General features: G+C 40.6%; 1 protein-coding gene across 1 annotated transcript in view; it reads left to right on the top strand.

Annotated features, from left to right (window-relative positions):
* Positions 1-2,449: 2,449 nt before the first annotated feature.
* Positions 2,450-27,028, top strand: part of FBXO28 (F-box protein 28) — a 45,724-nt gene continuing 21,145 nt past the window's right edge. The window contains exons 1-3 of the mRNA XM_003275066.3: positions 2,450-2,754; positions 18,299-18,408; positions 22,192-22,330. Coding sequence (XP_003275114.1) covers positions 2,488-2,754; positions 18,299-18,408; positions 22,192-22,330 — 516 coding nt within the window. The 5' untranslated portion in view covers positions 2,450-2,487. The remainder of the gene's footprint in view (positions 2,755-18,298; positions 18,409-22,191; positions 22,331-27,028) is intronic.

Here is a 27,028-nt window from a genome sequence, read left to right as displayed (position 1 = left end):
TAAAGATTACTGATCTGCCAGGCATGGTGGCTCACTCTCGTAATCTCAACACTTTGGTAGGCCAAAGCAGGCAAACTGCTTGAGCACAGGAGTTCAAGACCAGCCTGGGCAACGTGGCAAGACCCTGTTTCTACAAAAAAAAAATACAAAAATTAGCCAGGTGTGGTGGCACACACCTGTAGTCCCAGCTACTCAGGAGGCCAAGGTTGGGGGATTGCTTGAACCCAGGCGGTGGAGGCTGCAGTGAGCCATCATCCTGTCATTGCACTCCAGTCTGGGCGACAGAGCAAGACGCTGTCTCAATAAACAAAAAAAATTACTGATCACAGCTCACCATAACAGATATAACAATAATAAAAAAGTTTGAAATATCAAAGGAATTATCAAAATGTGACAGAAAGAAACAAGGTGAACACATGCTGTTGGAAAAATGGCACCAAGAGACTTGCTCACGGGTTGCCACAAACCTTCAATTCATTTTTAAAAACGCAGTATCTGAGAAGCACAAGAAAGCAAAGTGCAATAATACAAAGCATGCGGCCAGGCGCCGTGGTTGCCTGTAATCCCAGCACTTTGGGAGGCCAAGGTGGATGGATCACGAGGTCAGGAGTTCGAGACCAGCCTGGCCAAGATGGTGAAACCCTGTCTCTACTAAAAATACAAAAATTAGCCGGACGTGGTGGTGGGCGCCTGTAATCCCAGCTACTTGGGAGGCTGAGGCAAGAGAATCGCTTGAACCAGCTGACATTGCACCACTGCACTCTAGCCTGGGTGACAGAGCAAGACTCCATCTCAAAAAATAAATAAATAAAGGAAAATAATAGAAGCATGCTTATCCTTCAACGAGTATTTCCTAAAGACAAAGACATTGTCTTATATGACCATAATACAATTATCCAAATCGAAAATTTTAATGATTACAATATCATCTAATATACTGTCCATTTTAAAATTTTGCCAGTTGTCACAATAACGCTCTTCATAGTTATTTCTTCCTTAATCCAGGATCCCATCCAGGATCACCCATAGATTTAGTTGCCATGTCTCTTTAGTCTCCTTTAATCTGCCACAAACCCTTAGTCTTTGTCTTTTGTAACATTAATACTTTTGAATAATTTATGGGCCAGTCATCTAGCGATGTCTACCTCAAACGCAACTCATGTGCTTTTTTTGCATGAATACTACATTATGCTGTGTCCTTTTCAGGATATTATATTAATAGGCATATGATATTGGCTCCTCCTATAATTGTGATGTTAGTCTTGATCATTTGGTTATGATGGTGTCCACCAAATTTCTCTATTGTAAACTTTTTTTTTTTTTGAGACAGAGTCTCACTCTGTTGCCCAGGCTGGAGCGCAGTGGCAGGCTGACGGTTCACTGCAGCCTCGAAATCCTGTGGCTCAAGCAATCCTCCCATCTCAGCCTCACGAGTAGCTAGGACCACAGGACCTAGCCACCACATTTGGCTAATTTTTTTGTATTTTTTGTAGAAATGGGATTTCTCCACGTTGCCCAGGCTGGTCTCCAGCTCCTGAGCTAAAGTGATTCTCCGGCCTCAGCCTTCCAAAGTGCTGGATTACAGGCGTGAGTCAACACGCCTGGCCTTGTAAACTATTTCTTTTCATCTTTGTAAATAATATATAATTTATGGGGAGTTATTCTGAGACTACGTAAATATCATGTTCCTCATCACGTTTACCTCCTAGTTTTAGTACCTTTTGATGATTCTTGCCTAAATCAGTTATTAGACTATAATTCATATATGATAAAATTCATTAAAGTATATAGTAATTCAGTGGTTTTTGTATATTCATACGGTTGTGTAACCATTACCACTAATTCCAGAGCATTTTTATCACCCTGAAAATGAAACCCTTCACCCATTAGCAGTCATTTCCCCATTTCCCCCAGCCTCTGGCGACCACTAATCTACTTTTTATCTCTATAGATTTGCCTATTTAAGACGTCCTATATAAATGCAATCACAATATGTGGTCCTTTGTGTCTAACTTCTTTCACTTAATATGTTCTCACAGTTCATTCATGTTGTAGTTCTTATTGATATTTCATACCTTTTTATTTGCCTAAATCAATCATTTCTATGATTCCTGAAAAATGGTGCTAGTGTAACTACATTATTTCCATCTACACTTACTAGGCAACATCTTTATCATCCTTTGTCAGGAAGCCCTTTAAGAAAACTGCACAGTAAAGTTCATTTTAATAAAAAGGGTTTCCTTGCTCTCAAGTAGTTACTAATCTTAGACAAAAGGGTCTAGGATGACTACCTTTCTTGAGGTTTACATGATGTTTCCTGACTTCCACTTGAAAGGTACCCTGTGAGTCTCTCTCCGCCTGTTATCCCACAGGCTCCTCCCCACTCCTCCAGGTACCCCTTCCCCGGCGGCTGCAGGAGGAGGAAGTGACGCACCGGAAGTGTCCCTGTTCCCCTTGCTGTGGGGGGTAAGGAATCAAACCCCCAAGATGGCGGCGGCGGCGGAGGAGCGGATGGCAGAGGAAGGAGGCGGCGGCCAAGGCGACGGCGGCTCCTCTTTGGCCTCCGGCTCTACCCAGCGACAACCCCCACAGCCCCCGCCACAGCACCCGCAGCCGGGGTCCCAGGCGCTCCCATCTCCGGCGCTGGCTCCGGACCAGCTGCCTCAAAACAACACGCTTGTGGCGCTGCCCATCGTAGCCATCGAGAACATCCTCAGCTTTATGTCCTACGACGAAATTAGCCAGCTCCGCCTGGTGAGGCCCCCGCAGAACTCCTGCCTCCCTCTCCCCGCGGCCGAGGTCTGGGAGGGGAGGAGAAGGGAGCGCGTTCCCCGGGAAGGGAGCCCCCCGCGAGCCCCAGCCGGCTACAGATCCGGGAGGGCGCCGCTCCTGTCCCGAACTCTCCCTTGGCGTCAGTCAGCAGGAGTGGGCTGGTTCCCGATTGCGTCCTAGCTGCGGAGCTGGGGTTACTTCCTGAGGGAACTTCGCCTTGGGGGCTCCTTGCCCCCCGCCCGGAAGCGGGCCCTCTATGGGAGGGGTAGCGGAGCTGGTCTTTCCACCTTCCGCCTGGCCTGAGAGTAGACCCGGAGAGGTCATGTCGCCTGCCTTTTGTATGCCGCTTCCAGCCCCCGACCTGGGTTTGGGGAGAAAACTCAGAAGTAGGCAGATGATCCCAGCCAGGTTTGGTTTATCTTGCAAGAATAACGTATTGTTCCCCACCCCAACCACCCAAGTTTTCTTGCTCGAGAAGATTGAGTAGAGTAAGGTGGCTCAGTGACCCCAAACCGGGTAGAGGTTCCGAAGAATTCGAACGTGTTTACTTAGCCTTAGCCCCAGCGCCCTAGTTGACCACTAAAGTAGAGCCTTGGGAAATGACCATTCCTGCTTTGCCTCATCCTAACGCTTCCCACCGTAGAGAAGCAACTTACCCCTTGACGGGTTTTTTCTCTTTTGCAATTTATTTTTAACTAGTGATTTACGCCCACCCACCTGCTTTAGGAGAGGTTTCTTTATACCTTAAAATCACAATAGGTCAGTCCATGATTTTTAAGAATAATGAATTTGCCATTGGGCTTTTACTTCACTCCAGAGGTTTGAAGATGTGGTGATTGTTAGTTCAGTTAGATATTTTGCTGCCTTTCAATGAAATTATCTTTAAGTGGTAAAGAAATTGAAGGAGGTGGACATTTTGAAGTGATTGCAAGCCGATTCTATGGAGAAGCTAAATCTGTGCTGGGGATTGTTTTTAAGAGGACAAAGACATATTTCTGAATGTGCTGTGTATAACATCTTCATATTACTCAATATGCTATATTGTAGGCATACACCTCCAGTTTCAAGTGGATTATAATTGCATTTTTAAAGGAAATCATAACTGGTTTTTAAAAGAGAGCTTATAAATATTAATTCAAACTGATGGCCAATTTTTTTTCTAGTCAACACAGCAGTTCAACCATGCCAGTCTGCAGGATGGAAAATTTCTTCAACTGAAAATAGATATTTCACAATTGATTGCCTCTGGATTTCCAAAACATTTTCATCCTAGAATTTCATGTAGAATCTTAAATATTCCTTCAGATTTTTACAATCGATGGCGTTTAATCAAAATTCGCGCTGTACATTCATGGTGTTTGGAAAATTGAGCATATAACATTTGATTGAATTGAACCATTCAACCAGACAATGGCTTTGTAAATCTTGGAATATTCACAGTTCTGTTTTGTAAGTGTTGAGAAAAACTGAGTTTTATTTGTTTATCATTTTACTATTAAAAAAAATGTAAAGTTGTGGGGGGGGGGGACCAGCCTGTCCTAAGTAGAGTTACAACACATCCCACAATTTATGAATAAATGACATCTCTGTCAGGTGAGATACTCAGCTGCATTCTTAATTTTTAAGCAGTTTTCTGGCCTTTTAAGGTTATAAATTTATAATTTCAAACTCAGATTTTTCGTAAGGAGTCCCTTCAGTACAACTGCCCACCCCCAGGAAAAGATTCTGCCCCGTTTTACATCTGCAAATATGATTTTTGAGTAATGGGGAACTGTTTTTCTTTACTTAAGGCTAATGGATAATTCTTGAATAGATTAAATAGATAATCTTTTGTGGGGAGGTGGAAGTGTCTTTGCTTGGAAGGTACAATTCAGGTAACGTTATAAAAGAAAGATGTTCCTTCTTGCCACTAGGTGTCAGCATTAATTTAATTATGATCTTTTCTGAACTTGGCAGTCAAGAGACAGTGCTTAGGTGTGCTGTACATGCCTTCGTAAGTAGCCATTTATACCTAAAGAATTGTTTGCAAAAAATCAAGGGACTTTAGTATATGCTGCTATCTGACATATAAGTTACATAGTTCTCTTCATTGTAGGTATATTTGTGAGTGGAATTAAGGCTGGATATGCTTTGAAGGGGGTAATATTAAGAACAGAATTAGTTTTCATAAAGCTAAATGTCAGCTGTTAGGTAGCTGAGACAGGAGAATCACTTAAACCCCGGGAGGTGGAGGCTGCAGTGAGCCAAGATGGCGCCACTGCACTCCAGCCTGGGTGACACAGTGAGACTCTGTCTCCAAAAAAAAAAAAATCCAATTTATTTTTATTTTTATTTTTGAGACGGCGATCTCGGCTCACTTTGTGCAACCCCCGCCTCCCGGGTTCAAGCAATTCTCCCACCTCAGTCTCCCGAGTAGCTGGGATTACAGGCACCCACCATTATGCCTGGCTAATTTTTGTATTTTTATAAAGATGGGGTTTCACCATGTTGGCCAGCTGGTCTTGAACTCCTGACCTCAGGTGATCCGCCCACCTCAGCCTCCCAAAGTGGCAGCATTACAGGTGTGAGCCACCGCGCCCAGCCAAAAATCCAATTTAATAAGGCATTCACACAGTCCCTTGGAAATCAGTTATTCATGGTAAGAGGAAGCAAAGACTATTATCAACTAAACAGTACAAATAACTGAAAAATGTTATTATTTTTTTTTTTTTGAGACGGAGTCTTTCTCTGTCCCCCAGGCTGGAGTGCAGTGGCGTGATCTCGGCTCACTGCAAGCTCTGCCTCCCGGGTTCACGCCATTCTCCTGCCTCAGCCTCCCGAGTAGCTGGGACTACAGGCACCCGCCAACACACCCGGCTAATTTTTTGTATTTTTTTTAGTAGAGACGGGGTTTCACCGTGTTAGCCAGGATGGTCTCGATCTCCTGACCTTGTGATCCGCCCGCCTCGGCCTCCCAAAGTGCTGGGATTACAGGCTTGAGCCACCGCGCCCGGCCAACTGAAAAATGTTATTGTAGCAATTTCAACATAGAGCAAATCTTTTAAAGAAAATGCAGAGTAATAAGTACATGGATTGTGTACCTATTGTCTACATTAGGTGCTAAGCATAGTTGTAAGTGAGGTCCCAATAAGACAAGCAAACTGAGAAGGAAGAAAAAAAGTCCAAAAAAAAAGTCCCTGAACAATACATAAAAAAAAAAAAAAAAAAAAAAAAAAAAAAAAAAAAAAAAAAAAAAAAAAAAAAAAATGAACAATAAAAACTAGCTCAATATGGTTTCACCATATTGCCCAGGCTGGTCTCGAACTCCTGAGCTCAGGCAATCCACCCACCTAGGCCTGGATTTATTTATTTTATTTTATTTTATTTTATTTTTTGGCCATTGACTATTGATCAAAAGATGTATCCTGAGTCTGGTGGTTTCATAGAAATTACTCCTTAAATATTGAACTCCTCCAATGTAAAATTATTTGGCTGAACACAACCTTTGAAATGACAAAACATGTACTTTGAGTTGTTTTTCCAGTAAAACAGACAAATTTGTGCTGATGCAGCACTAGTATGTCATCTAGGCCCCCTTGGCAGGTGGGTGAGAGACTTTGAAACAAGTGACAAAGGTTAAGAAGTGAGATCCTGGCCGAGTGCGGTGGCTCACGCCTGTAATCCCAGCACTTTGAGAGGCCAAGGTGGGCGGATCACTTGAGGTCAGGAGTTCGATACCAGCCTGGCCAACATGGTAAAACCCCATCTCTACCAAAAATATAAAAAATTAGCCAGGCGTGGTGGCACGCGCCTGTAATCCCAGCTACTTGGGAGGCTGAGGCAGGAGAATTACTTGAACCCGGGAGGCGGAGGCTGCAGAGAGCTGAGATTGTGCCACTGCACTCCAGACTAGGTGACAGAGCGAGATTCCATGTCAAAAAAAAAAAAAAAGAAGTGAGATCCTACCTTCGGGAGCAGATCAGAGCTAACTTTGGACCTATGTAACTGGCTTATGAGCATTATATTCTTACCTACTGAAAAACAAGTATAGGGAGCTTTTTAAATTATTTATTTATTTATTTATTTTCAATTTTTGAGACAGGGTCTCCCTCTGTCACCCAGGCTGGAATGCAGCAGCGTGATCACAGCTTACTGAGGCCTTGATTTCCTGTATTTTTTGTGGAGATGAGGTTTCTCCATGTTGCCCAGGCTGGTCTTAAGTTTAAACTCCTAGGCTCAAGTGGTCCACCCACCTCAGCCTTCCAAAGTGCTGGGATTACAGACGTGAGCCACCGCACAGTATAAAAAGGGAAAAAAATTTTTTTTCTATTTATTTAAAGTACAATATAAAAAGGGAAAAAAATTTATCCTGTTTCAAACACAGCATTATATAATTTTACCTGCCCTACAGGAGGCTTTTAAAAGATGTTTTAGAGAGATACTATCAGTTTTTTTCCTCTGTGATTCAACTGGAGCTCTTATCATTTTAATTGGAATCATATTAGTGGTTCAGAACATGAATTTGACTAAAGGTTAAGTTGAAAATTCTTGCTTATTTTCTGGAATGAAATTTTCCAGTCAGCAACAAAATACATAAATACGTGCTTTTGTCTCAAGATATTTCTCTAGAGCACTTTAGCTAATTAAATCTATTACCTATTTATAGTTCTTTTCACATCTTTTCTTCAACTATGTTAGAAAATTTTAGTTATAGAGTGGGTTGGTTGGTAGGAAATATGAAGGAAAATGAAGAACCATTACTTCTTTTTTTGTTTTTGTTTTTAAATAGGCAAGCTGTCTTCCTTGTATCTCTCACTCTGCACAAGAGTTCTCAGTTTTTTTGGTCTGAAGACACCTTTACACTTTTAAAAGTTATTGAAGACCCATAGAACTTACCTTGGAAAATTCTGGAAAACACAAGAATACACATAACATATTCCATTAGCTGTCAGAACAATAATGTCAGCACATGTCATATTGCTTCTGGAAAATTCCACTGCATACTCGTGAGAGAATGAGTGGAAAAGGCAAATAACTTCTTGGTACTCTGAGAGTAGTTTGGCCTTGCAAACCTCCTGAAAGGGTCTCCGGGACCCTGGGGATCTCCCACTGCCCAGACCACACTTTGAGGACCACTGCTCTGTATCGCTCCATTCCAGAGAATACATTCTGTTGCCGATTTTTTCTTTTCTTTTTTTTTTTTTTGACGGAATCTCCCTCTGTCGCCCAGGCTGGAGTGCAGTGGCGCGATCTCGGCTCACTGCAAGCTCCGCCTCCCAGGTTCATGCTATTTTCCTGCCTGAGCCTCCCAAGTAGCTGGGACTACAGGCGCCTGCCACCACGCCTGGCTAATTTCTTTTTATATTTTTAGTAGAGACGGGGTTTCACCGTGTTAGCCAGGATGGTCTTGATCTCCTGACCTCATGATCCGCCTGCTTCAGCCTCCCAAAGTGCTGGGATTACAGGCGTGAGCCACCGTTCCCGGCCCCGCTGATTTTTTCTTGTATTTTTCTCCCACTGTCTCTTCAGGCTGTTGATTTTATTAATAAGTGTGTAAGTACAGGTAAGAAATTATAATCTCTTGGGGGCAGTTCATTCTTCCTGTTCTCACAAAGTAAAGAGGTTCAGTCAGTAAGTCTGTCCACTGTATCGTCATCAAGAGAAAATATACATACCTTCCTTGAGCACGATTATACAGCACCAGGATAACAAATGCAAAGATGGTAAATATAAGTGTTGAGGTTACTTAGGACTTAATCAGGAAAGACCTCCTCAAGATAATAAGTTTTTATCCAGTTAATAAAGGTAGAAGAGCATTCCCAGCAGAAAAAAACGATGTGTAAAGTAATGAAGTGATTGGAGAAGACTGACTTAGAGGGATTCAGATAAACTTGAATTTGGATATGTGAAATTGTTAATGTTCTAGATTAGTGGTCAACCATCCTCCTATCTCCCCAGCTTTTTTATTTCACAGACCAGTCAGATTTAAGAAACTGTTTTTGAGAACCTCCAGGGTTGACATCTTTTGGTGGGTGGAGCAAATAAGGGCATTTTAAAAAACAAAACAACTTCCATCTCTTATCATCATTTCTTAAAAGACACCAGATATATCTGCATACCTTGATAAACTGAATAGTATGAATTCTTACAATATTGAAGAAGATACTATGTTAAAAGGATGACCTGTGCATATAAATCCAATTTCATAATTTTTGAGACTGGGAGCAAAAGATAACCTTTAATAGAGGTTTCCCTTAAACACCTACTTCTAGCATCTTGTACTTAAGATTGATTGAAACATCAAGCTCTTCAGTTTCCCAAATACCTTGGGCCTCTCCAAGCACATGCCTTTTCCTGTTTTCCCTCTCCTAGAAAATATTTGTACCTTTGGCATATACCTCATTCTATAATTCTTCTCTGAACTTTATGTAGGTAGTATTTCTAAGTTTCCATTGCATCATTATTGCACTTACTACATTGGAATTATCTTTGGAAGAGCCTGTTTTCCAATTGCCGTAGTCTGTGATGCAATATAAGTACTCAGTAATTACTGAATAAATGAAGTAGCTCTTAAAAACCATTTCACTGCTCTGAATAAACAATAGAAAATATATGTCATTGTAGGGCTGGACGTGATGGCTCACGCCTGTAATCCCAGCACTTTGGGAGGCTGATACAGGTGAATTACCTGAGGTCAGGAGTTTGAGACCAGCCTTACCAACATGGTGAAACCCCGTCTATACTGAAAATACAAAAATTAGCTGGGCGTGGTGGCGGGCACCTGTAATCCCAGCTACTCAGGAGACTGAGGCAGGAGAATCACTCGGACTGGGAGCCAAAGTTTGCAGTGAGCCGAGATCATGCCATTGCACGCCAGCCTGGGCAACAAGAGTGAAACTCCATCTCAAAAAAAAAAAAAAGAAAGAAAAGAAAATATATGTCATTGTAAGATAAATGTTTTCCGTATAAACTATAATAGTGTTACAAAATCAGTTGCTTAATATTTACTTCTGAGAGAGGAGATTTGAACTTTTTTTTTTTTACATTTTTCATTCACCCTAGAATGTCTTTAACATTTTACAAGACCATTTTATGAAAATGAGTGACTAAAGAAAACTCTTAGGAGTTATTAAAATTGATTGATGACACTGATCTGAAGCCAGTATGTAATTAACAAGATAGCCATTTACAATAGTGCATCAGGGTTCCTTTGTTTTAGTCAACATTTAATTGATTTATTAATGAGAAAGATAATGGTACAGATAATCAGAAACAGAACAATCCAAAAGGTTTTTTTATGTGGTGGTTAGAATGCATTATAGGAATCCTAAGAAGAAATTATTCTTCCTAATTGTTTTACTGAGATTAAAATGAATTTATATTTTCTTTCCAAGTGAGTATCTAGGGTATATACCCAGAGAATCTAAAATTTGTTGTAATTCTACCAGCAGATAATTGAGAATTTCATATACATATATATGTGTAGTATATACACAACACACACAATATAGTAATACAAGTGATGTGATCTTAGGCAGTCCGTAGAAGAGAGTTGCTCTGTCACCCATGCTGGAGCGCAGTGGTGAGATCACAGCTCACTGCAGCCTCAAACTCTTGGCCTGAAGCAGTTTCCTGCCTTGGCCTCTCTAGGTGTTGGGATTGCAGACGTGAGCCAGCACACTTGGGCAAATAGAACTTTTTTTTTTTCTTTTGAGACAGAGTCTCAAGGCTGGAGTGCAGTGGTGCGATCTTTGCTCACTGCAACCTCCACCTCCCAGGTTCAAGTGATTCTCCTGCCTCAGCTCCAAATAGAATTTTTTTTTTTTTTTAGACTGAGTCTCGCTCGCTCTATCGCCCAGGCTGGAGTGCAGTGGCATGATCTCGGCCCATTGCAACCTCTGCCTCCTGGGTTCAAGCGATTCTCCTGCCCCAGCCTCCCGAGTAGCTGGGATTACAGGCCTGCACCACCACGCCTGGCTAATTTTTGTATTTTTGGTAGAGACAGGGTTTCACCATCTTGGCCAGGCTGGTCTTGAACTCCTGACCTCGTGATCCACCTGCCTTGGCCTCCCAAAGTGCTGGGATTACAGGCGTGAGCCACTGTACCTGGCCCCAAATAGAATTTTTTTTAAAGATTAAAGTATTCTTTTGGAAGAGGTGGCAAGTTGTATCCATATTTAGGTGAGGGAAATTAAGATGAGTTCACTGAAAACACAAACAGGACAAGAGAAAGAGCCAGAATGGTTGTGATTCGTTCATTATTCATTTTTTAAATGATTTTTTTGGTCCATCATTAACTTTTTGCCACATTTGCTTTATCTGTTTCACTTTTGTGCTCATTTTCTCTCTCCTGAATGTGTGTATGTGTGCATCTATCCCATGAACATACTTATTTTACCAAACCATTTGAAAGATGAAAATACTGATATTTTGCCCCGAGTACTTTTTTTAATGTGATCACAATATCCTCATTTCCAGGGTATTTAACATTACAGTTTTTATTCAGATTTCTCAGTTGTCCCCAAAATGTTCTTTATAGCTCTTTGAGGTGGGTTTCTTCAGTCTAATTAAGGATTGGTCTCTAATCTAGAACATTGTCCCCACTTTTTTCATTCTTTCATGCCATTGACTTTTTTTTTACAGCCCCCCACCCACACACACACACAATGAATGCCACTGACTTTTTGAAGACTAGGCCAGATGGCTTGTAATGGTTCTGTAATTCACATTTGTCTAATTTTTTCCTTGTGATTGACTTCAGGATTTTGAACTTTGGAAGGATTATAGGAAGGTCTTGGTCTAGCTCCATCTGTCTAACCTTTAGCAGTGTGGTGAGAATGCCTATTAATGTCCTTAAAAATCCCTTATTACCTCAAGAAGTCCTAGCTTTTAGAGTAGTGCCAGCAGTTCTATAACAGCAGAGTATCAGTTGGGACTCTAATCAATTTGAAATAAATAGGATAATTATTTCAGTTTATATAGCTGTGGGTCACCAAGTTTAAAATGGCACAAATTAGAAGACCTGGATTCTTAGTTTCCCTTTTGCTGCTGAATAGCTGGATGACCTTGGACAAATCACATAATTTCTTAAGGCCTCAGCTTTCTCACTTTAAAAAAAAAGGATAGGTTCTGATGTCTTTAAGTTCCTTTCAGTTCTGGAGTCTTAACAAGCAGCCTAATCAGCTTGTGATCATTTAAGAACTGTAGAGTACCAAATTAATACATTTTATCTATTTATTTATTTATTTTGGTTCTCTGTTTATCTTACACAATGATGAATACATTTTAAAACTGGGTTCCAGCTAGGCGCAGTGGTTCATGCCTGTAATCCTAACACTTTGGGAGACCGAGGTGGGTGGATCACTTGAGCCCAGGAGGCTGAGGTGGGAGGATTGCCTGAGCCCCAGGGAGGTGGAAGCCTCAGTGAGCCATGATCATGCCACTGCACTCCAGCCTGGGCAACAGAGGGAGACCCTGTCTCAAAAAAAAAAAAAAAATTGGGTTCCATTACAATATTTCCTTGATTCTAAGATACAAGAGTCTCATATTTAACATTTTTGAAATCAGTGCATCTTGATCAATTTGTATGTATATTATCGTGGTGGTGCCTTTTTTTTCCCAGAAAAGTTTTTATTAAGTTGGTAACATGTCTCAAAAGTCTCTACAGCATCTTAAAATCGAAGGAGTCGAGCATACCATATTTCAAGGCATCTAAGAAAAAAATGCTGCCAATTATAATTCTAAGACATTATATATCGTAGGTCTATTCCACTGTCAAATGTTTTAAAATGTGCATCTTAGAATCAGTTAAGACTTAAATAAATAAAAATTTTTTTAAAAGAATCAGTTAAGACTTGAGGCCGGGCATGATGGCCCATGCCTGTAATCCCAGCACTTTGGGAGGCTGAGGCGAGTGGATCACCTGAGGTCAAGAGTTCGAGACCAGCCTGATCAACATGGTGAAACCCTGTCTCTACTAAAAACACAAAAAATTAGCCGGGCGTGGTGGCAGGTGCCTATAATGCCAACTACTTGGGAGACTGAGGCAGGAGAATCACTTGAACCTGGGAGACGAAGGTTGCAGTGAGTGGAGATTGCACCGCTGCATTCCAGCCTGGGCAACGAGAGCAAAACTCCATCTCAAACAAAAAAAACTTGAAATTAAAGATAAAACAAGAAAATCACGTTTCACAAATGTATAGCCTATGTGTCTTGCATTATTAAGAAGGACCATGGTAGCACAAATCTAAAAACAAACAAAGAAAATTTTTCATTACTGACCACAACTAAGAAAACTACATTTATTCTCTTACAGTAGAACAGTAACAGGAGCCCAAGCTCTATCTTTATTCTTCAGTGATTTATTCTATTCATTCCCTTTTGTTTTTATAGTATATTCTTTTCCTAATCTTTCAGTGCCCTGATAGTTTTTGACATAGTCATCATCTTTACGCTCCATATATTAGGCTTCAGGATTTTATTTTACTGTCTTGGGTAAATTGCCAAATTGCTAGGATTTTTGTTTGGTTGTAGTCACTGGGGAAATAAAATTTCTTCCCCTTAGCTTTGGGAAAGTATTAAAATACTCCTAAATTTAGAGCTACACTTTAAATGAGATAATGTGAGTTACAAGTTAGCATACATTATCAGCAGCTATCATTAAATTGCTTGTCCTAGGGAAGTTTAGTATATTTCTTTTTTCCAGATGTGACTTCTTTCTGAATCCTAAACAAAAGTTGTATGATCTCTTTTGTCGTTTTGTTTTGTTTTTGAGATGGAGTCTCGCTCTGTCACCCAGGCTGGAGTGCAGTGGCGCGATCTTGGCTCACTGCAACCTTCACCTCTCAGGTTCAAGCGACCCTCCTGCCTCAGCCTTCCAAGTAGCCGGGATTACAGGCACCCGCTACCATGCCTGGCAAATTTTTGTGTTTTTAATAGAGATGGGGTTTCACCCTGTTGACCAGGTGTTCTCGAACTCCTGACCTCAGCTGATGCGCCCAGCCAAAAGATGTATGATCTCTTGTGTTTTTGTGCTATTGGTTAGTCAGTGCTTCTTGAACATTTGAACATACGGGAAAGCTACCACATTAAGTACTGTTCTTTCCTTACAGTATTGCCTAGTATTGGTGCAGTCTCAGCCCACTGCAGCCTCCACCTTCCGGGTTCAAGCGATTCTCCTGCCTCAGGCTCCCAAGTAGCTGGAATTTACAGGCGCCTGCCACCACGCCCAGCTAATTTTTATTTGGGGGTTCACCATGTTAGCCAGGCTGGTCTCGAACTCCTGACCTCAAGTGATCTGCCCACCTCAGCCTCCCAAAGTGCTGGGATTACAGGCATGAGCCACTGCTCCCGGCCATTCATTATCTTTTTAAAGTTATTTATCTGATTTCTCAACTCAAAACATGGGAAATTTTATTCCTCTTAGCTTGGCCCACACATCTCATCTGTCTTCGGAAGTAGTTTGCTTGCTAACGGTTTGTTCATTCCAGACTTTGTGCCTTTGCATACACCATTACATCTAACTTAGCAGTCTTTGCCCTCTCCTCCTTCAAAGCCTAATTCAAATCTTTTGTCATGTGAAATCTTCCTTAATTGGGCCTGTCTGGTTATTTATTCTTATTCTCATCATCCAGCCAGTACTTAAATACTTACGCTAGCCAGCACTCATATTCATTTGAGTTTATAGATTATTGAAAGATATCTAAACCCTAGAAGTTAGCTAGATTCAGTGCGGCAAAACTAGTAAAATAATTTTGACTGAACCTTGAAAATTGTTACAACAGTAATTGACCTTAATTTTTGTCTTTGTAAATATATATTTCTGCTAAAAATTATTTCTTCTCAGAAATTATCAACAAGGTTGTAGAGTCTACAGAGACAAGAAGTGTTTTTCTACAAGGTTATGTTAGAGGGTACCTCAGTTTATTTTTAAGTCCACTATCTACTCATCTGATGATTTAACGTATCAAATAGGCTGGGTGCAGTGCTCAACGCCTGTGAACCTAGCACTTTGGGAGACCAAGGCAGGAGATCACTTGAGGTCAGGAGTTCAAGACCAGCCTAACCAACATAGTGAAGCCCCGTCTCTACTAAAAATATGAAAAATTAGCCAGGTGTGGTGGCAGGTGCCTGTAATCCCAGCTACTTGGGAGGCTGAGGCAGGAGAATCGCTTGAACCCAGGAGATGGAGGTGGCAGTGAGCCGAGATCACGCCACTGCACCCCAGCCTGGGCAACAGAGCGAGACTCCCTCTAAAAATAAATAAATAAGTAAAATAAAATATCAAATAGTTTTAATAACAAAACATAGTTTTTATAGTCCCCAGTTTTTATTCTCCAGAGGCACCACTTTCAAGTCTTTTGGCTGATTTTCTTCTATTTGATATTATCTGTTAACTTCCTAATAAGTTGAGAAGTTAGCCCTGTTGCCCTCATTTCACACACACAGACACCCCCTTTTCTTTCCTTCAATAACATGAAAGTTTTTTTTTCTCCCACATGAAGTTCAGTACTGGTATTTGTGGTCATGTGATTATTCAGGACTGGGGCACTGGTTCTCAAAGTGTGGTCCAGACACCCCAGAGAGGTTTCCAAGATCCTGTCACAGGGTCCATAAGATCTAAAGTTGTTTTTTTTTTTTTTTTTTTTTTTACAGTACTAAGGTTTTATTTATGTTTGGCACGCTTATTTTTTCCACAAGTATACATGGAGTTTTCCAGTAGCCACATGACATTTGATGATGGCATCACACTGATAGCTAATGAAACGTGCACTTGTGTGTTCTTGTGTTTTCCAGGATTTTCTGAGGTAGGAATACCTCAGTCGATTGAATGCAGAGACAGGTATGAAAATTGACCTGTGTTCTATTAAACCACATATCAAAAAGCCTTGCAGAAATGTAAAATAAGGCCAATCACTAAATGTTTTGTTTTGGAAAAAAGTTACTTTTCATTAAAAGCAGTTACATATATTGATATGTATTGTGTTTATGTCTTTGCTTTTTTCAGTAGACACTGAACAAATACTGATAACTGGTTTAGTTTAGTTAGAAATAGATTCTACCATATTTTGACATATTATTGGCCAAGCAGGGTGGCTCACCTGTAATCCCTGCACTTTGGGAGGCCAAGGCAGGCGGATCACCTGAGGCCAGGAGTTCAAGACCAGCCTGGCCAACATGGTGAAACCCCATCTCTACTTAGAATGCAAAAATTAGCTGGGCATGGTGGCGTGCAACTGTAATCCCAGCTACTCGGGAGGCTGAGGCAGGAGAATCGCTTGAACCTGGGAGACAGGTTGCAGTGAACCAAGATCACGCCACTACACTTCAACCTGGGTGACAGTGAAACTCTATCTGAAAACAAACAAACATTATTTATTAGAAATTACTCCGTACTTAAAGTTTATTGTGCTTTAATTTTGAAATTGAAAAGAACGGTTTTCCTTAATACCCTTTTAGGAAGTTATCTGGTTTTTAATATTAGAATATTAAAGCCTTCTTGAGCTTCAACCCAGTTTGCCAGGATTTTTGTCAGCCCTGTGTTCTCAGGAGAAAACAAACTTACATCAAGAGTTTCATCAGCATTTTGTTTCAACAAGTATTTGTTGATGATTTGTGTTTGGGTGCTATGAGATGCAAAAGAAGCATAAGACCGATCCTAACTGTCCATGTCTTGTACTGCAACATCTACCCCATAGGGTGAGAATTAACCTTCAGGTTGATGACTCAGTTGCTGCAGAATTCTTAGAGATCAAATCACAAATGAATTCTGTATACTAGATCTAATTAAGATAAGAAAGATGCTAGGATATCTCAGAAATATAACAAATATATGAAACAAAGTTTTCAAATTAGTACTAAGATAAACAAAGTTTATTTAACAATTTTATATAGCACTTTAGAGTTTACCAAGTGATTTAGTGTGTGTTTCATTTAATCCTAATGATATTGTATGGGTTAGATATTAGCCATGTCTTACAGGTAGTTTTCAAATGTAAGATGACTTGGACAAGAATGCATATAAGTTGTACTCAAATTTAGCTGTTCTGACTTCCGATCCTGTGCTTTTGCTGTATAAAAACACTATATCTGGCTGGGCATGGTGGCTCATGCCTATAACCATAGCACTTTGGGAGGCCAAGGCAGAGGATTGCTTGAGCCCAGGAATTTAAGACCAGCCTGGGCAACGTAGACTCCCATCTCTACAAAAATTTTTTTTAAAAATTAGCTGCTTGTGGTGTTGCATACCTGTTGTCTCAGCTACTTGGGAGGCTGAGACAGGAGGATTGCTTGTGCCCAGGAATAGGATGCTGCAGTGAGCTGTGATCGTGGCACTGCACTTCAGCCTAGACAACAGAGCAAGACCCTGTCAAAAAAAAAAAAAAAAACTATATTAAGGATTCAAAGTAGTTGATGTTCTGCTACACATGCTAAGATATTTTGGGCCAAGCGCAGTGGCTCACACCTGTAATCCCAACCCTTTGGGAGGCCAAGGCAGATGGATTACTTGAGGTCAGGAGTTCAAGACCAGCCTGACCAACATGGTGAAACCCTGTCTCTATTAAAAATACAAAATTAGCCAGGCGTGGTGGCACATGCCTGTAATCCTAGCTACTCAGGAGGCTGAGGCAGGAGAATCACTTGAACCTGGGAGGCACAGGTTGCAGTGAGCTGTGATCACACCATTGCACTACAGCCTGGGCGACAAGAGTGAAACTCCATCTCAAAAAGGTATTTTGGAGGATATACAGTGTCTAATATAAAGGCCTTGGTCATCATAAGCTCTCCATAGTTAAGCCAGATCACTAAAAGAAATAAGTAATAATTCTCATTATGGTTATAGATCATATAAACTTTATAAGAAGTTAGACTCAAATGGATACATTTCTGACTAAAAAGGAATTTTTCTTGTTTCAAACTATTAAAAAACCTGTAAATATATTGTTTTACTGATCTTCAGGACTATAGTCTCTGACCATAATAATGGGAATACATTCAGAACATCCAACAAACACCTAAAGTAAATGATGCTTTTTTGCCTGCACATAGTGTTAATTTCTTAATGAGATATTACAGAAATTACATGGTGTGAGAGATTCACCCACAGATATGAATCAGAGTTACATACAGCAGGCCAGCTGTGGTGGCTCACTCCTGTAATCGCAATATTCCAGGAGGCCAAGGTGGGCAGATCACTTGAGGTCAGAAGTTTGAGACCAGCCTGGCCAGCATGGTGAAACTCCGTCTCTACTAAAAATATAAAAATTAGCCAGGCATGATGGCACACACCTGTATTTCCAGCTACTGGGGAGGCTGAGGCAGGAGAATTGCTTAAACCTGGGAGGCGGAGGTTGCGCTGAGCTGAGATCATGCCACTGCACTCCAGCCTGGGCAACAGAGTGAGACTTTGTCTCAAAAAAAAAAGACATATACAGCAAACTGAGGAACAATAGTGGGATACAGAGAGCTTTAAGCCATCAGTTATGAGTCTCAGTTGTCTCTTATTAATTTGGTTATTGATTTTTTTGTTCTTTTTTTTTCCCTGAAGGTTTGTAAAAGAATGGACTTGGTCTGCCAGAGAATGTTGAATCAGGGATTTCTGAAAGTGGAGAGGTACCATAATCTATGTCAGAAACAAGTTAAAGCACAACTCCCAAGGTACGTTGTGGGTGGCAGTGACAATGATGTACAGTTGGTTTTGTTTGTTTCTTGACTTCTTTTTTTCAGTCTCATGGTTTACATATTGCTTCCCAAGTTTTTATAGAAAAGGGCACAGAGGTCACAATGTGATTTCTGCAGTGGTTTGTCCATTCTCACCGTTTGTGATCAACATTTTATTGGAGGTTCTAGCCAGAGAAATTAGGCAAGAAAATGAAATATAAGGCATCCAAATGGGAAAAGAAGAAATAGAACTCTCTGTTCACAGATGATATGATCTTGTGGACAAGGAGTACACTAATTGATTATTAAAGCTAGTAAACCAGTTCAGCAAGGATATGGGATATAAGAATAATATACAGAAGTCAATTATATTTATATACACTAGCAATGAACAATCCAAAAAGGAGATTCAAAACATTTTATCATAGTTTCAAAAAGAATAGAATACTTAGTAATACATATAACAAAAGCACAAGACTTGTATACTAAAAACTACAAAACACCACTGAAAGAAATTAAAGAAGACTTAAATAAGTGGAAAGGCATTCTGTGTTCATGGATTCGAAGACTTCATATTGTTAAGATGACAGTGCTCCCCAAATTAATCTACACATTCAGTGTGATAGGGGTTGACAATAAGGTACAATAAGTTTTGTTTGTTTCTTGACTTCTTTTTTTTTTTTGTAACCCCTGTCAAAAATTCCAGTTGTCTTTTTTTTTTTTTCCAAAACTTGATACACTGATCCTAAAATTCCTGTGGAAATACAAGAGTCTGACAATAACCAAAGCAGTTTTGAAAAAGGAGAGCAGTGTTGGAAGACTCACACTTCCCACTTTCAAAACTTAGTACAAAGCTATAGTAATCAAAACAGTATGGCAGTGGCATAAGGATAGACCTGTAGATCAAAGAAATAGAAGCAAGAGTCTGGATAATAAACCTTATATTTTTAATCAGTTGATTTTAACAAGGATGTCAAGATAATTCAATGCAGTAAGAATAGTATTTTCAACAAATGATGCTGGGACAACTAGTTATCTTGAAAATGAATGAAGGTGGACCTCTTCCTCATACTGTATATAAAAGTTAACTCAAAAGGGATCATAGATCTAAGTGTAAATGTCAGCACTATACTATATAACCCGTAGAAGAAAACATAGTAGTAAGTCTTCATGAACTTGGATTAGGCAGTGACACCAAAAGCACAAGTAGCAAAAGAAAAAATTAAGCAAATTGGACTTAAAATTTAAAACTTTTGTGGCTCAAAAGACACCATTCAGAAAATGAAAAGACACCCCATAAAATGGGAGAAAACCTGCGCAAATCATGTATCCGGATTATATGAGGAACTCTTACAACTCAACAATAAAAAGAAAACCTAGTTTAAAAATGGGCAAAGGGGCCAGGTGCAGTGGCTCACACCTGTAATCCCAGCATTTTGGGGGACTGAGGTGAGTGGATCACCTGAGGTCAGGAGTTCAAGACCAGCTTGGGCAGCATGGTAAAACCCTGTCTCTACTAAAAATAGAAAAACTACCTGGCATGGTGGCTGGCGCCTGTAATCCCAGCTACTCAGGAGGCTGAGGCAGGAGAATCACTTGAACCTGTTGGCGGAAGTTTCAGTGAGCCAAGATTGCACCACAGCACTCCAGCCTGGGCCACAGAGCAAGACTCTGTCTCCAAAAAAAAAAAAGGACAAAGGATTTGAATAGACACTTACTCCAAAGAAGATAAGTTAATAGCCAACAAGGACATGAAAGGTTCTCAACATCATTAGTCATCAGGGGGATGCAAATCAAAATCACTACGAGGTTTATATCCACTGGCGCTTTATATCCACTAGGATGGCTACAATGGAAAAATGTTGGGGAGGATGTGGACAAATTGGAACCTTCATATATCAATGTTGAGAATGTAAAATGGTGCAGTCACTTTAGAAAACAGTTTGGCTGTTCTCAGGCCGGATGTGATGGCTCACGCCTGTAATCCCAGCACTTTGGGAGGCCAAGGCAGGTGGATCACCTGAGGTCAGGAGTTCAAGACCAGCCTGGGCAACATGGTGAAACCCCATCTCTACAAAAATTTGAAAATTAGCCAGGCATGATGTCGGGTGCCTGTAATCCCAGCTTCGTAGGAGGCTGAGGCAGGAGAATTGCTTGAACCTGGGAGGCGGAGGTTGCAGTGAGCCAAGATCATGCCATTGCACTCCAGCCTGGGCGACAGAGTGAGACTCCGTCTCCAAAAAAAAGAAAACAATTTGGCTGTTCTCAAAAAGTTACACAGAGAATTATTGTCTGAGCCACCAATTTCATTCCTAGATAAGTACTCAAAAGAAATGAAAACATAATGTTTGCACAAAAGCTTGTACACAAATGTTTTTAGCAGCATTATTCATAATAGCCAAAAAGTGGAGACAACCCAAATGTCTATCAGCTGATGAGTAAACAAAGTATGATATATCCGCATGATGGAATATTATTGGGCAATAAAAAGGTACATGCTACAACAAGAACAAACCTGGAAAACTATGCTAAATGAAAGAAGCCAGAAACATAAGGCCACTGTATGATTCCGTTTATCTGAAATGTTCAGAATAGGTGGATCCAGAGAAACAGAAAGTAGATTAGTATTGCCAGGGGCTGGGAGAATGGGAGTGGCTGATAATGGTTACAGGAGTTCATTTTGTGGTAATGAAAATATTCTGAAATTAGATTGTGGTGATAGTTGTACAATCCTGTGAATATACTAAACACCACTAAATTTAGTCCTCTTTAAGATAATTTTATTATGTCTGAGTTATTTCTCTTTTTTTTTTTTTTTTTTTTTTTTGAGTCGGAGTCTGGCTCTATTGCCCAGGCTGGAGTGCAGTGGTGCAATCTTGGCTCACTACAAGCTCCGCCTCCCGCGTTCCCGCCATTCTGCCTCAGCCTCTCCGAGTAGCTGGGACTACAGGCGCCTGCCACCACGCCCGGCTAATTTTTTTTTGTATTTTTAGTAGAGACGGGGTTTCACGGTGGTCTCGATCTCCTGACCTCGTGATCCGCCCGCCTCGGCCTCCCAAAGTGCTGGGATTACAAGCGTGAGCCACCGTGCCCGGCCGAGTTATTTCTTAAATTGTTAAAAAGTTTAAAGGCGTTAAATTTTATCATCAAAACCGTATCATCTCCTGCCTATATTTCCATGTGTAATCCATTCATTTATCTAATTTCTGTGGTTCTAATAGCCATTAGATTTGATAACCAAAAAACCTTTTTTTTTCAATTTTTTATTTTTGAGATGGAGTCTTGCTCTGTCACCCAGGCTGGAGTGCAGTGGTGCAGTCTTGGTTCACTGCAACCTCCGACGCCCAGGTTCAAGCGAGTCTCCTGCCTCAGCCTCCCTAGTAGCTGGGACTACAGGCATGCACCCAACGGGGTTTCACCATGTTGCCCAGCCTGGTCTCAAACTCCTGACCTCAGGTGATCTACCCGCCTCAGCCTCCTAAAGTGCTGGGACAGGCTTGAGCCTCCAAGCCCGGCCCCAAAAAACCTAATTAAAATATATATATATATAATTTGTTTTGTTTGTTTGTTTTCAAATATTTTGTCAATGAGAACGAGTCCTTGGTAAGGATTTCTAGGCATAGTGATTCATTCGTCATTACAGTTAAATTATGACTCAATTGTAGATTTCTAAATTAACATGTAAAAGTCTGTTTCATTAAGCCATCTTGATTGCTTAATATTTTAGTCCGCAATACTGCTTTAATGGTTGCCTTGCTTTTATTATTATTATTATTATAGGAGAGAGTCAGAAAGGAGAAACCATTCATTAGCTCGTCATGCAGACATTCTTGCTGCTGTTGAAACAAGGCTGTCACTATTAAATATGACTTTCATGAAATATGTGGATTCCAATCTCTGTTGCTTCATCCCAGGAAAGGTAAAATAGAATTGCTTGCCTAGAACAGCTGGACTGCCCTACATAAACTTATTATAAAGTTATGAATTTTTGATTTTAGAAATGTTAGAATTGTTTCTACTTCTCTGAATGAGTTTCTACTAATGAATTTGGTTTCTGTACAGTTATCAATATAAATATGTATCATTTATACGATCTTTATATTTAAAATTCTAATTATGAAATAGTCGAAACCCTAATATTCTTTAGAGAAGTTTGTTAAGAGTTCATAAGAATAAAATTTGAGGTTTTACTGGTTGTTACGATGCCAGAGATAAGCAATGAACAATATACATATTGTCCCTGCCTTCAAGACTGTTATAATTTTGGGGAGGTAGAATAGGAGGGACAAGCTGGTTTTTGTTTTGTTTGAAAAATGTTTCATAAAGACAACTTTATAAACTTTCAGATTTGACAAGAATAAACAATTGCTATTTACCAATATTCACAGAACTAAGTAACAGTTCTTTTTAACACAGAAATAAGTATATTGTGGCATATTTACCATTACTAAGTTAATAAAAACTCCAACATTCAACACACTACTTATACCTTCAGTAGTACCCTACTCCTTGAATTAAGTGTAAATTGAGATATGTCTGTATCTTTTTATATGGAAGTGGTAGAGATATAATTAAAGGTCATTTTGCTACTTGGTTGATGCTGGCAAAAGTTTCCCTTAACATAGTTGGAAATAATTAATATCTAGTAAAATTTGAATGTTTGCTTTTTGTTATTTCCAAAGATAATTTACATTGGCAATATTTAATATGTACTTTGTCCATTTTTAGTTTTCTTTGACATTTATTTTTGGGGGGAATCCCATTAGAATTGTATTTGAAATATTTTGGTATATCTCACTTTCTTCACATTACATACATTTTCTTTTAAAGATCTTGTTGCATACCAACACATTACCTGCTAATGCTTTTTGTAGGGTGCTGTAAGAGGATGACCAGTTAGAAATTTCAGAGTGATTCTTATGCCAGATTTTTCTGAATCTGACTTAAAGGCCTTAACTTTTAAGTGTTCCTGAGAAGTTCTTTGAACTTAGCTTGTTTCATATAGCATTATAGTTTTTATTGCATATCTCATTGTTAGAAACATGAATATCTAAGAAACATCTCACAGTTATCATAACTTCAAAGACAGTTCAGTCAGTTGTTAAGGCAGAGGTTGCAGTGAGCCCAGATCACACCAGTGCACTCCAGCCTGGGCTACAGAGTGAGATCCTGCCACAAAAAAAAAAGAATTTAGACAGGTTACAAGTTTGCTATTATCTAGGACAGGGATCAGCAAACTTTTTTTGGTAAAAGGCCAGATCATAAATATTTTTGGCCTTGTGAGCCTTGTGCTCGCTGTGACAGCTATGCAATTCTGAGAAACAGCCGTGTGCAATGTGTGGTAAATGAATGCTTGTGCCTGCGTTCCTGTAAAACTTTATTTACAAAACCAGGCATAGGCTAAATAGGGGCATAGTTGGCCAACCCTAAGTACCACATTGATATTCTCTTTATCTTCTCTCAGAACTAAGATGTTATAGAATGCTGGCTTACTCCTGTATACATTTCTCAAATCTTCTATCTAACACATGGAAGTTACACTTTTTACAGGAAGCTCATATTAGTATCAGCAGTTCACATATACTGACGCACAACTGTATGTGAGCATTGAGCAACCAACCATTCATAGAGATAATAATGAAAAAACAAAACATGTGGATAGTCTCTGCTCTTCTTTTTTATTTTATTTTATTTTTTTTTTAAATATTTTTAGAAACGGGGTCTCACCATGTTGCCCAGGCTGTCTTGAACGCCTAGACTCAAGCAATCCACCCACCTCAGCCTCCGGCTGGAGTCTCAGCTTACTGCAACCTCTGCCTCCTGGGTTCAAGCGATTCTCCTGCCTCAGCCTCCCGAATAGCTGGGACTACAGGCACATGCCACCATGCCCAGCTAAGTTTTTTTGTATTTTTAATAGAGACGGGGTTTGACCGTGTTAGCCAGGATGGCCTCGATCTCCTGACCTCGTGATCCACCCGCCTTAGCTTCCCAAAGTGCTGGGATTACAGGTGTGAGCCACTGCGCCCGGCCCAGTCTCTGCTCTTAACTGTCCCTAGTAGCCCTGGTAAACCTTTTGTTCTTATTGAAACACAGTGGTCCCCCAAAATTAGGGTTTTTACAGTATAATTGACTACATAAGGCCATGAAGCTATATTTCCCTGAACAGACATAAAAATCTATATATTAGGCATTATTGGCTTGTATTTATTGTTCTGGGAAAGAAAATTGATGGTGGTAAATTTTTTTATTCCTTTTTTGTGTGTGTAAATTTTTGTTTTCTTATAATTTCAAGTTTACACAAAAATTACAAGACTAGTACAAGGAGCTGCCATATAGCTTATTTGCAAATCCAGCAGTTATTTACCTTTCATCCTGTTTGCTTTTATTTTCTCTTTATAAATACGTTTTGGCTGGGCACGGTGGCTCACGCCTGTAATCCCAGCACTTTGGGAGGCTGAGGCAGGCGGATCACAAGATCAAGAGATTGAGACCAGCCTGGCCAACATGGTGAAACCCCGTCTCTACTAAAAATACAAAAATTAGCTGGGCAGGTGGCGCACGCCTGTAGTCCCAGCCACTTGGGAGGCTGAGGCAGGAGAATCACTTGAACCCAGGAGGCGGAGGTTGCAGTGAGCCGACATAGCGCCACTGTACTCCAGCCTGGTGACAGAGTGAGACTTCGTCTGAAATAAATAAATACATACATACATTTTGGCCAGGCGTGGTGGCTCATGCCTGTAATTCTAATACTTTGGGAGGCTGAGACGGGCAAATGGCTTGAAGCCGCCAGGAGTTTGAGACCAACCTGGGCTGCAAAGTAAGACCCCTGTCTCTAAAAAAAAATTAATTAGCTCGGTGTGGTGGCATGCACCTGTAGCCCCAGCTACTTGCTTGAGCCTGGGCAGTCAAGGCTGCAGTGAGCTATCATCATTCCATTGCACTCCAGCCTGGGTGACAGAGCAAGATCTTGTCTCAAGAAAATAAAATATAAATACTTTGTTTTCCTGAACCACTTGAAAATAAGTTGGAGACACTGTGCTCCTTAGTTCCTAAATATTTCATTGTATTTCCTAAAAGCTAGAATACTCTTACTTAACCACAGTACAGAGAGCAAAATCAGAAAATTGTAACACTGATGTAATACTGTTATGTAGTTGACAGTTCATATTCAAGTTTCATCACATATTCCAATAATACTCTTCCTAGCAATTTTTTTTGTTAATACAGAATGTAATCGAGAACCGTGCATGGACTGTAATCTTATATCTGGAACAGTTCCCTAGGCTCTCTTTGTGTCACTTGATCTTCACATTTTTGAAGAACATAGGTCAGTTATTTTGAGGGATATGCTTCCATTTAAGTTTAATGCTTACAGAATGTTGTTTTTGTTTCTTTTAAAGTTGATTTTAAAGTGGAGATACTCTTAAAAATCAAGATTAGTTGGGAACGTTTCTCCTTTTACTATGCTTGTCCCAAAATAAATATATACAGCCATGAGCCTTTAAAAAAAAAAAAAAAAGTCTGTTTTCATATTAAAGAGAATATAACAGGCTGGGCAGGATTGCTCATGCCTGTAATCCCAGCATTTTGGGAGGCTGAGATGGGTGGATCACCTGAGGTCAAGAGTTCTAGACTGCCGGGCGCGGTGGCTCACGCTTGTAATCCCAGCACTTTGGGAGGCCGAGGCGGGCGGATCACGAGGTCAGGAGATCAAGACCAGGTGAAACCCCATCTCTACTAAAAAAAAAAATACAAAAAATTAGCCGGGCGTGGTGGCGGGCGCCTGTAGTCCCAGCTACTCGGAGAGGCTGAGGCAGGAGAATGGCGTGAACCCGGGAGGCGGAGCTTGCAGTGAGCCAAGATTGCGCCACTGCACTCCAGCCTGGGCAACAGAGCAAGACTCCATCTCAAAAAAAAAAAAAAAAAAAAGAGTTCTAGACCAGCCTAGCCAACATGGTGAAACCCCATCTCTACTAAAAATACAAAAAAATTAGCCAGGCATGGTAGCACATGCCTGTAATTCCAGCTACTCAGAAGGCTGAGGCAGGAGAATTGCTTGAACCTGGGAGGTGGAGGTTGCAGTGAGCCGAGATCATACCACTGCACTCCAGCCTGGGCAACAGAGTGAGACTCTGTCTCAAAAAAAAAAAAATTATTCTGAGAAATAAGAAAAGATACACCAGCCTGGCCAACATGGTGAAACCCTTTCTCTACTAAAAATGCAAAATTAGCCAAGTGTAGTGGCAAACACCTGTAGTCCCAGCTACTCAGGAGGCTGAGATAGGAGAATCGCTTGAACCTGGGAGGCGGAGGCTGCAGTGAGCCGAGACTGAGCCACTGCACTCCAGCCTGGGTGAGACATAGTGGGGAAAAAAAGATACAATCGGCTGGGTGCGGTGGCTCACGCCTGTAATCCCCGCACTTTGGGAGGCCAAGGTGGGCGGATCATGAGGTCAGGGGATCAAGACCATCCTGGCTAACAGGTGAAACCCTGTCTCTAATTAAAATACAAAAAATTAGTCGGGCATGGTGGCGGGCACCTGTAGTCCCAGCTACTCGGGAGGCTGAGGCAGGAGAATGGCGTGAACCTGGGAGGCGGAGCTTGCAGTCAGCCAAG

Source organism: Nomascus leucogenys, chromosome 5, assembly GCF_006542625.1.
Source record: "Nomascus leucogenys isolate Asia chromosome 5, Asia_NLE_v1, whole genome shotgun sequence".
In the NCBI taxonomy this organism is placed as follows: Eukaryota; Metazoa; Chordata; class Mammalia; order Primates; family Hylobatidae; genus Nomascus; species Nomascus leucogenys.
This window is presented reverse-complemented; position numbering and strand designations above follow the sequence as displayed.